Raw genomic sequence first — 11531 nt, 5'->3', positions numbered from 1 at the left:
CCGGTGCCCGCGGCCCCGTCACGCGGCTCCAGCTCCCGGTATCAGAACTCCCGGTGCGCCGCCGGCTGCCCCGCCGCACCTGTGGGTTTCTGTTCCCTCTTTTGCCCGCCAGTCCCGGCCCCGGCTCTGCCTGCGCAGGAAGCGGCCCCGGCACCCGCTGCCCACAGGTGACAACAGCGCTGCCCGGTGCCCACCGCTGCCCGGTGCCCACCTGGCGCTGCCGGTCTGGTGGGAGGTGCCCGCACCGAGCACAGCCGGGCCGGGCTCCTGCCTAGCCCCCGGAGCCGGTTTGGATCCAGCGGCCCCCGGTGCATCCCCGTCCCTCGGGGCCGGGCTCGGGGCTCCGGGGACTCCCCGCAGGGCCGGGGGGACACAGGGCACCGCGGGGGCTGTGGGGCAGGCAGTGTATGTAGGCCACGCGGCTGCCAGCCTTCCCCCCCGGCCCCTCCGTGGGTGTCTGGGGAGGTTTGGGAGCAGGGACAGGCTAAATCCCGTCTTCTGCACCGCTGGAGACCGGCGACCCCGAAACCCGCAGCCCTTAATCTGCGGCTTGATTACAAACCGCCGCCACATCTGCTGTGGGGCACCGCTCCCGCCCCCCCGCGCTGCCGCCGCCGCGGGTCTGCGGGGGGGCTGCGCTGCCCGGCCCGGCGGGGGGTCGGGGCAGGGCGAGGGTCGGGGGCTGCGCCGGTATCGGGGATGCCCGAGGTGCTCCCGCACGGCCCCACTCGCGTCCGCCCCACGCCCTGCGCTGCCCGCGCACCCCCGCCCCGAGCCCACCGAGGGCAGCTGTGACCCCCCCCCGACGCCGAGGACCGGGGCAACCGGGAGGCGGCGGGACCATCCCTCGGGGGGGGGCCGGGGCTCTGCGCTGTTCCCAGCCCGGCCCCCGCGCCCCCCTCTCCGTTCCCGGAGCCGCCGCCACCGCCCCCCCCCCGCCCCGTAGGCGGAGCCGCCGGCGCCGCTCCGCCGCGCGGCTGCAGCACCGGGAGCGGCGGCGCCGAGGGCGCTCGGGCCGCTCCAGCATGGGCGCTCGCCGCTTCCTCGGGCTCCTGCTCGCCGCCTGCGCCGGCCTCCTGAGCCCCGGTCCCGGTTGCCTCGCACGTAAGTGGGGCCGCAGCCCCGGGAGCGGCAGCTCCGCACTGCGGGACCGCGCCCGCCGCCCCGGCCCCGCACCCTCGAGCCGCCCCCGGTCTCCCCGTTCTCCCGAGCATCCCTCGTTCTCCTCCGGGCATCCCCCGGAACCCCTGGGCGCTCCGGTCCGCCTCGTCCCCAAGGTCACCGCCGGACACGGGCGCTCGGCGCCCCCACCCGCACCCTGCCCGGGGCCGCCCCGCCGCAGCCCCCCCGCCGGCGGCACCGCACCCGCCCGGAACCTCCGGGGGATCCGGGGTGCCCGGGGATGCCCGGGGCGGGGGGGGGGGCGGCGGGGAATCCGGGATAATCAGGGATGCCCAGGTGTGCCCCGGGCATCCGCCCCGCTGCGCCGCATCCCTGCGCCCGCCGCGGGCCCGTGTCCGTACCGGGGAGGGGGCTTGGGGCCCGGCACCCCCGGCCTGTCCCCGTTCCCGTCCCCGGGCACCGCGGCGGGCGGGGGCAACCTCGCGGGAGCCGCCCGGGCGCCGCCAGCACCTCGGCCAGCGCCGCCGCACCGGGCCGGGCCCGCCGCGGGGCTGCACCGGGCCGGGACCGGGGCCGGGGCGGGGGGGGATCGGGGTGCGGCTGCCCGGGCACGGCCACGGGGAGGGGACCGGCCGGGCCCTGGCCTCGCCGAGCGGCTCCCTGCCGCCCCTCCGAGCCGGGGCCCTTGGCCCCTTCCCCCAGCGCCGGCCTGGCACCGGGACCCGATGCGGGGGATGCGAGCAGGGGCCGCTGCGGGCAGGGGCCGATGCGGGCAGGGGCTGATGCGGGAAGGGGACGATAACAGGCAGGGGCCGCTGCGGGAAGGGGCCGATGCGGGCAGGGGCCGATGCGGGCAGGGGTCATGCGGGCAGGGGCCGATAACAGGCAGGGGCCGATAACAGGCTGGGGGCCGATGCGGGCAGGGGGTCATGCGGGCAGGGGCCGATAACAGGCAGGGGGCGATGCGGGCAGGGGCCGATGCGGGCAGGGGCGCAGCGCGGCTGCCCTTGGCCCGCAGTGAGGGCTGGGGGTGCAGAAAACGCTCCTGGGGGTCCCCGGGCTCCGTCGGACCCAGCTCGGGGGGGGCTCTGCAAGGGGCTCAGGGACCTCGGCCCCGCCGGAGCCTCCTCTGCGGATGCCGCCAGGGTTTGCGCGGCCCCCCCCCCGGCTCCCCCCGCAGGACCATGCCCGGGCGGGGCGGGGCGGGGCGGGGCGGGGGGGTGGGGGGGTCGGTCCCGGCGCCCACGTCAGTGCGGAGGCGGCTGGTGCGGGCGGCGGGGCCCGCAGAGGTGTGTCAGCTCCGCTGCAGTGGGAGGGGAGAGCGGGAGCGGGACCCGCCGCGCCGCAGCCCGCGGAGCCCGCAGGGACCACGGGGTCCCCAGGGTTTGCAGGGTCTGGGGGGTCCGCGGGGTCCACGGGGTCCCTGGGGTCTTCAGGGTCCGGAGGGTCCCCAGAGTCCACGGGTCCAGGGGGGTCCCCAGAGCCTACAGGGTCCCCAGGATCTGCAGGGCCGGGTCGGGGGGCCACCGCAGGGGCCACCGCCCAATTCAGCGCCCCGAACTCAGCCCCCAGCCCCACTATCCCCGCAGGACCCTGCTACGATGAGCTCGTCGCTCCCCTCTACTCCTCCTCCATCGGTGCCTCCTCCAGATACAACATCTTCTACTCAGCCAGCTTTGCCCGGCTGCACAGTGAGTCCCCTGCGGGACTGGGGTGCAGACAGGGTGGGGGGGATGTGGGCAGGGGGTGTCCCCAGCAAAGGTCTTGCCTCGTGTGGGGCTCAGGGGTCTTTGGGCGCCCACCTCAGCATCCCTAGGGGTGGGGGAGAGCCCCGCAGCCCTCCAGCTCCCACCCGCAGTGGGGTAGTGCAGTGGGGCCAAGTAGGCAGCCCCCGCTCAGGTGGGAGCCGCTGGGTGCCAGGTTGTGGCCGCTCTCCCCACAGGCACCAGTGGCTGGTCCCCCGACCCCCGGGACAAGCAGCCCTGGCTCCAGATCGATCTGATGCAAAAGCACCGGATCAACGCGGTGGCCACGCAGGGGACCTTCAACACTTACGACTGGCTGACGCGCTACATCGTGCTCTTTGGAGACCACCCCACCAGCTGGAAACCCTTCTTCCAGCAGGGCAGCAACTGGGTAGGGGGGTGCCCGGGGGTCCTTGCAGGATGGGATCCCCTGGGGGAAGCGGAGACCACTAGCCTGGAGTGAGGTGCTGATGGCCCCCTTTGTCCCCAGACGTTCTTTGGGAACGTGAACGAGAGCGGGGTGGTGCGGCACAACCTGCACTACCCCATCCTCGCACGCTACATCCGCATCATCCCGGTGGCCTGGAACCCGCGCGGCAAGATCGGGCTGCGCCTGGGCCTCTACGGCTGCCCCTACCGTGAGTACCTGGGGTGGGGCCCTGGCCCGGCCACCCGCGTGGCAGGGGGCCAGCTCCTGGCTCTGGCATGCCCGGAAAACCCTTTCCCATAGGGGACTGCATCCAAGCAGCACGCAGTCATTAGCTCTGGCATAACCCATAGCAGAAAGGAGTGTTCCCGGTGCCAGGGCGCCTGCTGCCGTGGGCAGTGATGTGGCTGGAGCCGCTCTGCTCTCCCCAGGGTCCCACGTGCTCTACTTCGACGGGGATGATGCCATCTCCTACCGCTTCCGGGCCAAGAGGATCAGCACCCTCGAGGATGACATCTCCTTCAACTTCAAGACGCTGGAGCAGGACGGGGTGCTGATGCACGGGGAGGGCTCACAGGGTGACTACATCACGGTGGAGCTCAAGCAGGCCCAGCTCTTCCTGCACATCAGCTTAGGTGAGCCGGGGCCGGGGCACCGGGGGGCGTGGGGCCGGGGGGCCACCGGCTGAGGCTGCCCCTCCCCAGGCAGCAGCCCGCTGCACGCCAGCGAGGGCCACACGACGGTGACGGTGGGCAGCCTCCTGGACGACCAGCACTGGCACTCGCTGCACATCGAGCGCTACGGCCGCCACGTCAACCTGACGCTGGATGGGGAGGTCAAGCGCTTCCGCTGCCACGGCACCTTCGACCAGCTCGACCTCGACACTGAGGTGGGTGCGGTGGGTGGGGAGCTGCTGGTCCGCTGACCCATGCTGACCCCAGCAAGGGGCTGACACCCTCCTTCTGCCCCCCAGCTCTTCTTTGGGGGGGTGATCGACCAGGACAAGCAGCACCTCACCTACCGGCAAAACTTCCGGGGCTGCGTGGAGAACATCATCTTCAACGGGGTCAACATCGCCGACCTGGCCCGGCACCGGAGATCCAACATCCGCTTCGAGGTCCAGCCCGGGGGGGTGGCCCCTTGCCCGGGGGTCCTGTTCCTGCTGGGGGAGGACCCTCTTTCCTGGAGGAGGGCCGGGTCCTCAGCCCCGCTGTGAGGTGACCCCTTCCCCGGGGCCACATTGCCCCCCCTGCTGTAGGGTGACACGAGGCCAGGCAGCAGCCGTGCTCAGCCGAGCGGCGCCACATCGACCGCACAAGGTCGCCCCTGGCCCGGGGCACCCGCCCGGCACAGCTAGGCGACGAGATCGAGCGGGGGCAATCAGGGCCGGGGATGGGAATGGGGGGGTCTCCCCACTGCAGGAGCATCCCCTTCCTCACTGCCTCCCCCCGGTCCTCCCCAGGGCAGCGTGGGCCACTACTGCCAGGACCAGCTGAACAACCCCATCACCTTTGCTGGCATCAACAACTACGTGCGGGTGCCGGGGATCCCGCGGAGGAACCGCCTGGCCGTCAGCTTCCGCTTCCGCTCCTGGGACACTGCCGGGCTCCTGCTCTACACCAGCTTCGCCGACCGCTTGGGCTCCCTGGAGGTGGTGCTGAGCGAGGGGCAGATCAACGTCTCCATCACCCAGCCTGGCAAGAAGAAGCTGGAGTTTGCCGCAGGTGGGCTGGGGAGCCGGCGCGGGGCCAGGGGCCGGTCTGGTGGCGGTACCTCCCCATGCACCCTCCTCTCCCCGCGCAGGACATCGCCTGAATGACGGCTTCTGGCACTCGGTGCAGCTGGTGGCACGGGACGGCTCGGCCGTGGTGACCATTGATGATGACGACGGTGCTGAATTTCGGGTGGCGCACCCCTTCCAGCTCCGTACCGGCAGCCAGTACTTCTTCGGAGGTGGGCGGCGGGGCGGGGGCTGGGGGCGATGGGTGCCCGGGGGACGCTCACCCCGCTGTGCCTTGCAGGCTGCCCCAAGCCAGCCTCGGTCACCGGCTGCCGGTCGAACCAGACGGCCTTCCACGGCTGCCTGCAGATGCTGAACGTGGACATGCAGCCCGTGGACGTGGAGCTGCTGGTGCTGCACCGGCTGGGGCAGTACTTCAACGTGTACTTCAATGTCTGCGGCATCACGGACAGGTATCGGTCGGGACGGGGGCAGCGTCTGGGAGCGGGCGGGGGCTGGGGGGCTGTGCTGGTGCCAGGACAGGAGCCCTCTGCCCCCTCAGGTGCACCCCCAACCTGTGCGAGCATGATGGCCGCTGCATCCAGTCCTGGGACGACTTCATGTGCATCTGCGACCTGACAGGTTACAAGGGGGAAACCTGCCACAAATGTGAGCCTGGCACCTCGTGGGTCTGGGGGGTGCAGTACGGGCACCTGCAGCTCCTCCTGCTGCCTTGGTGCCCCCCTCGCGCTGACCCCAGCCCCGTTTTCCAGCCCTTTACAAGGAGTCATGCGATGCTTACCGGGTCAGCGGCAAAACCTCAGGGAACTACACCATTGACCCGGATGGCAGCGGGCCGCTCAAACCCTTCACGGTGTACTGCGATATCCGAGGTGGGGGCGGCAGGATGGCGCAAGGGTCCCTCTGCCCAGTGCCCCCAGGGACCAGCCCTTGCCAGTGTATCAGGGCTGGAGCAGGATGGAGGGAGCTGGGGCGTCCCAGGGGGCTGGTCTTAACATCCTCCCGGCCTCCGCAGAGGACCGAGCATGGACCATCATCCGGCACAACCGCCACTACGCCACACGGGTGACGGGCTCCAGCGTGGACCAGCCCTACCTGGGGGCCGTGGAGTACTGGAACGCCTCGTGGGCCGAGGTCTCGGCGCTGGCAAATGCCTCTGAGTACTGCGAGCAGCGCATCGAGTTCCACTGCTACAGCTCCCGCCTGCTCAACACCCCCTGTGAGCGCCGGCGGGGAGCGGGGCCGTTCTGTGGGGCTGTTCCGTGGGGCCGTGCTGTGGGGCTATGTCTTCACCCTCCCCTGTGCCCGCAGCCGGGCTGCCTTTCAGCTTCTGGATGGGCCGGCATGACGAGCGGCACTACTACTGGGGGGGCTCGCGGCCGGGCATCCAGCGCTGCGCCTGCGGGCTGGACAAGAACTGCGTCGACCCCAAGTACTTCTGCAACTGCGACGCCGACCACACGCTGTGGTGAGCGGGCAGGGACTGCGGGACAGGGGCGGCGGGCACGGCGGGCGTAGGGTCTGGGGGTTCAGGCTGGGGGTCACCAGAGGGGTGAAGGGCCAGAAGCCCCTCATGGCCCCTCCGATGCACGCGCCGTTTGCAGGAGGACGGACAAGGGGCTGCTGACCTTCGTGGATCACCTGCCCGTCACCCAGGTTGTGGTTGGAGACACCAACCGCTCCGGCTCCGAAGCTCAGTTCCTTCTGGGGCCCCTGCGGTGCTACGGAGACCGTGAGTGACAGGACCCACGGGGGTCCCCTGCCTGCAGGGTCCCATGCCCAGGGGGTCCCGTGCCCATGGAGGGTCCATGCCCGTCCCTCACTGCCCCTCCTGCTCCCTGCAGGCAACACCTGGAACACCGTCTCCTTCAACAGGGGCGCAGCCCTGCTCTTCCCCACCTTCCAGGCCAACCACAGCCTCGACATCTCCTTCTACTTCAAGACCACCGCCACGTCCGGTGTCTTTCTGGAGAACCCCGGCACCCGAAACTACATCCGCGTCGAGCTCAACAGTACGGGAGGGGGCTGTGGGGGCATGGGTGGGCGGCAGGGATGGGGGCTCCTCCCGACACCGCGTCCCTGCAGCCACCAGGGACGTGGTGTTCGCCTACGACATCGGGAACGGGGACGAGAACCTGACGGTGCGGTCGGTGGTGCCCTGGAACGACGACGAGTGGCACCAGGTGAAGGCTGAGCTCAATGTCAAGCTGGCGCGGCTGCGGGTGGACAAGCTGCCCTGGGTGGTGCGGCCGGCCCCCCCGCAGAGCTTCGTCCGCCTGGACTTCGACAGGCCCCTCTACGTCGGTGAGAGCCCCCGGCCGCGTCCCCGCATCCCCAGGTCCCCACGCGCCGCAGGGCGCTGAGTCTCGGCCCCGCTGCAGGCGCGGCGGAGCACAAGATGCGCCCGTTCCTGGGGTGCCTGCGGGCGCTGCGGATGAACGGGGTGACGCTCAACCTGGAGGGCAAGGCCAACGAGACGGAGGGCGTGCGGGTCAACTGCACCGGCCACTGCCAGGACCCGCCGGTGCCCTGCCAGAACAGCGGGCTCTGCGTCGAGCGCTACAGCCACTACAGCTGCAACTGCAGCATCTCTGCCTTTGACGGGCCATTCTGCAACCATGGTGAGAGGCGACGGCGGCGGCGGCTGCGGTGGGGACCCTCCCTGGGCTGGGATGCGGGAGAGGAGCCAGCGGTCCTGTCACCTCGTGTGCGTCCCCCCCTGCAGACATTGGCGGGTACTTTGAGGAGGGCACCTGGGTGCGGTACAACATCCTGCCCATGTCGCTGTACGCCGCCCGCGAGTTCGCCAGCATCATCAGCAGCCCCTGGGAACCCCTGCCCGGCTACAACCTCACCAGCGAGGAGGTCAGCTTCAGCTTCAGCACCACCTCGGCGCCCGCCGTGCTGCTCTACGTCAGCTCCTTCGTCAAGGACTACATGGCCGTGCTCATCAAGGATGACGGTGAGGGCAGGGCTCCCCACACAGGGGCTCACCCACAGCCTGCGGGACCTCCCCGGGCGCTGGGGCCGCGCGGACCCGGCCCTGCGGAGGGGGTGGGCTGGTGCCGAGAGCCCCGGCAGCGCCAACGGCCCCGCTCTGCCCTCAGGGAGCCTCCAGCTGCGCTACCAGCTGGGCACCAGCCCCTACGTCTTCGCCCTCACCACCAAGCCGGTGACAGACGGGAGGCCCCACCGCGTCAACATCACCCGCCTGCACCGCACGCTGTACACCCAGGTACGGGGCTGGGGTCCTCCCCGCCGGGGGCTGCGGGGCGAGGGGGCACGGTGGCAGGAGGTGGCTCGGCGGGCGCTGCCACCGTGTGCCTGTCTCCCAGGTGGACTATCTCCCCGTCATGGAGCAGCAATTCTCCCTGTTCGTGGACAGCAAGCTGGACTCGCCCAAAAACCTGTACCTGGGGCGTGTGATGGGTGAGCTGGGTCCTGCCCTCCGCCGCCCCCGCTGGGATGGCCGGGGGTCTCCTCTGCCCAGCACGGTCCTTGTCCTCCACGGTGGATGAGCCTTCTCCTTCTGTGTCCCCGCAGAGACCGGCGTGATCGACCCCGAGATCCAGCGCTACAACACGCCCGGCTTCTCAGGCTGCCTCTCGGGCGTGAAGTTCAACACCCTCGTCCCCCTCAAAGCCATCTTCCGCCCCACCAGCGTCGTGCGGCCCTACAGCATCCGCGGGGAGCTGGTGGAGTCCAGCTGCGCCTCCATGCTCCCCCTCACCACCATCCTCATCCCCCCCGAGATGGACCCTTGGTACATGGGCACAGGTGGGTGCCGTGGTGGGACCCCAGCGGGGAGGGAACGCCCCCCCGGCGAGTGTCAGCTGTGGAGGGGATGCTCCACACGCGACCCTGCTGCAGCCCGGTCTCAGCCGCCCCCTCTGTCTCCGTAGAGTTCCCCCACGTGCACGACGACGGCTGGATCGGGATCATCATCGGGTGTAAGTGAAGCGCCCGGCCGGTGTCCCCCCACCCCTGCCCTGGCCCTGCGCCCCCCCAGCCCCTCACCGCCGCCTCTCCCCGACAGTCGTGACCTTCCTGCTCCTGCTGATTGGGGGGCTGCTGGTGCTGCTGTACTTCTACTACCACCGCTACAAGGGCTCCTACCACACCAACGAGCCCAAAGCCATCCAGGACTACGGCAGCGCTGCCAAACCGCTGTCGGCACGCAAGGACCAGAACCTGCCCCAGATCCTGGAGGAGGCCAAAGGGGACTAGCAGGGTTGGGGAGGGGGGTGTGGGATGGGCTCGCAGCCCCGGAGCTGCCGGGGGACGAGCGAGCATCGCGGGACCAAAGGGCCGAGCACACCTGAACTGCCATCACCCGCCTCCGGGCCCGACCGCACCGCGCCGACCGCCAGCTCTTCCCCACGGCCGCCACCGACCCGGCCCCGGAGCGCGGCCACGACCCACCAAACCCCAGCCCCACTGGCCCCGGGCTCGCCGGTGGCCCCCGCGCCAAAGGCAGGCTGCTGCCTCCCACCAGCTGCCAAATCCTGCCCTGCCTCCGGCGGGGACCCCGGGCCGGGCAGCCCACCCTCCCTCCCCAGGGGAGCGCCCCGGCCGCCCCGTTAGCGCCGCGTAGATGCCCCGCTGCTTCGCTCGCTTAGCCAGAGCCACGACAGACGCCACGCGATACCCAGCCCCGCGGCACAGCCCGGGGCGCCCCCAGCAATACCCTGCCGCGCCGGCGACGGCCACCGCTGCCGCGCATGACGCCCACCGCACTTTGCTGAGATGCTGCTTTCCTACGATCAGGTATGGATCCTTTCTACCATTTTTTTGTTGCTGGATATTCTACTACACTCCGGTTTTTTTATTCTATCGGTTTGTATAAAAAACCAAACGGAAGCTCCTGTCGGGTGTTACGTTCCGCGTGTCGTGGTACGTGGTCTGTAGTTTGCTACTTCTCTGTACGAGGTGCCCGTCCTGCCGATTACCTCCAGCCCAGGGAAAGCTCCTGTTCACTCGCTGTACTGTGGTAAGACGACGTTACAGAAATGCATTTATCTACCCAAAGGCCTAGCTCCACTGGGCACTTTATTTTTTAAAAAACCCCCCAGTTTCGTTGAATGAGATGTGAAGATACTCAAATAAAGGCAGAATGACGGCGTTTGACACTCCCCAGCCCTCGCTTCGGAAGCCTGCGTGCGCAGGGGCAGCGGCTCCTCTCCCGGCCCCGCGGTTCAGCCTGGGGAGGGACCGGCGTAGACAACTGGAATTTCCACTCCCAGAGCGGGATGTGGGATGCGGGATGCAGAGAGCCAGGGCTGGATGCAGCTCGGCGCATTGCTACCCTCCTACACGCACAAGTACGTCCTGCTCCACCCCCCTGCACGCTTCTGACACCCCCCAGCCCTCGGCCGGCGGCACCGGGGCGCTCACAAGCCCCGCTGGGCTCCGGGGTGCCGACTGCCGTGGGGGGACACCCGGGGGGAGGACAGGCAGGGGATGTGCCGCCGCCAGCTGCTCCCGGGGCTAACAGAGGCCAGCAAGCCGCGAGAGGATGCTCGCTACCACTTTATTATGACAAAGGCTACAAGCCACACTATTTTTAAAGTGCATTATTATTATTCACCGTCAACAAACCACAGACACAAGCCTGGCGTAGTGCAGATATGGCCAAAGTGGCAGAGGACGCTGAGCCAAGAGCAGGGCCGGGGAGAGCTGGGGGGATGGAAGTGACGGGGAGGGGGCCTCAGGCAGGTGCCGGGGTACAAGCGCTGCTCCAGACAGACCCAAACCCCCCCCGAGCCCCGGGAGGGTGTCACGGACAGCAGGAAGGACAGATGGATGGACAGCCTCACCCGCCACGGTGGGAGGCTGGGAAAGGCATGGACCTCTCTGCGTTCCTGGACCACGCACTGGCACGGGGCTGTGCCCCGGGAGCCCCCACGGTCCCCCAGAGGAGCCAGACGAGGACCCAGCGCTGCTCACCTCTGCACGGTGTCCCCAGACAACCACTGCCCACTGTCCCCAAAGGGGGTGAGGGGCTCCGGCCCCTGGGTCAGGGCTCAGCCGGGTTCCTCGCACCATCCCGGGGCCCCCTCCGGCACCCAGCACCGGGACAGGCTGTCGGTGGCTGCAGCATACGCGGCTCCCAGGGGACAGCCCCATCCTTCGGGCCACTCCAGGCCCTGCTCAAGGAAGACCCCCCCATCCAGACTGCCCCGTCCCAGACCTGGAGCAAGGTCCCTGCAAAGGTGCTGCTGGGGGACGGCAGCCATCTGTGGTCCCTCCACCCCCAGAGCGGTACCCGGGGCCAGCTGCCGGCTGAGAAGGCAGAGTTTAAAGTGCTTTTTTCTTTTTGCATGGGGTGCTAAAGCCAAACCTCCCCCTGCCAGAGAACATTTCCCCTTTATCCCCAGGGCCAGGACCAGCGTCAGAAACCCCTCGGCAGGTTTCTGAGGAGCCTCCCAAACCTCGGCGCAGCAACATTCACAAGCCCTGTGCAATGGAAGGCTCTCCCAGCCTCGGGGACCTGCTC

General features: G+C 69.8%; 1 protein-coding gene across 1 annotated transcript; it reads left to right on the top strand.

Annotated features, from left to right (window-relative positions):
- The first annotated feature begins 1025 nt into the window (after positions 1-1025).
- CNTNAP1 (contactin associated protein 1) lies at positions 1026-9308 on the top strand. The gene is made up of 24 exons (XM_054224421.1): positions 1026-1104; positions 2712-2813; positions 3065-3258; positions 3358-3505; positions 3726-3929; positions 3999-4183; positions 4268-4411; positions 4757-5018; positions 5098-5247; positions 5316-5487; positions 5577-5683; positions 5788-5907; positions 6051-6254; positions 6347-6503; positions 6640-6767; positions 6880-7047; positions 7121-7339; positions 7417-7656; positions 7761-7997; positions 8143-8270; positions 8371-8464; positions 8579-8812; positions 8938-8985; positions 9072-9308. Exons 1-24 carry the CDS (start codon positions 1026-1028, stop codon positions 9260-9262), a joined length of 3915 nt encoding a protein of 1304 aa, XP_054080396.1. The 3' UTR covers positions 9263-9308.
- The last annotated feature ends 2223 nt before the right edge of the window (positions 9309-11531 follow it).

The sequence above is a fragment of the Rissa tridactyla genome, chromosome 19, assembly GCF_028500815.1.
Source record: "Rissa tridactyla isolate bRisTri1 chromosome 19, bRisTri1.patW.cur.20221130, whole genome shotgun sequence".
NCBI classification, from domain to species: Eukaryota; Metazoa; Chordata; class Aves; order Charadriiformes; family Laridae; genus Rissa; species Rissa tridactyla.
This window is presented reverse-complemented; position numbering and strand designations above follow the sequence as displayed.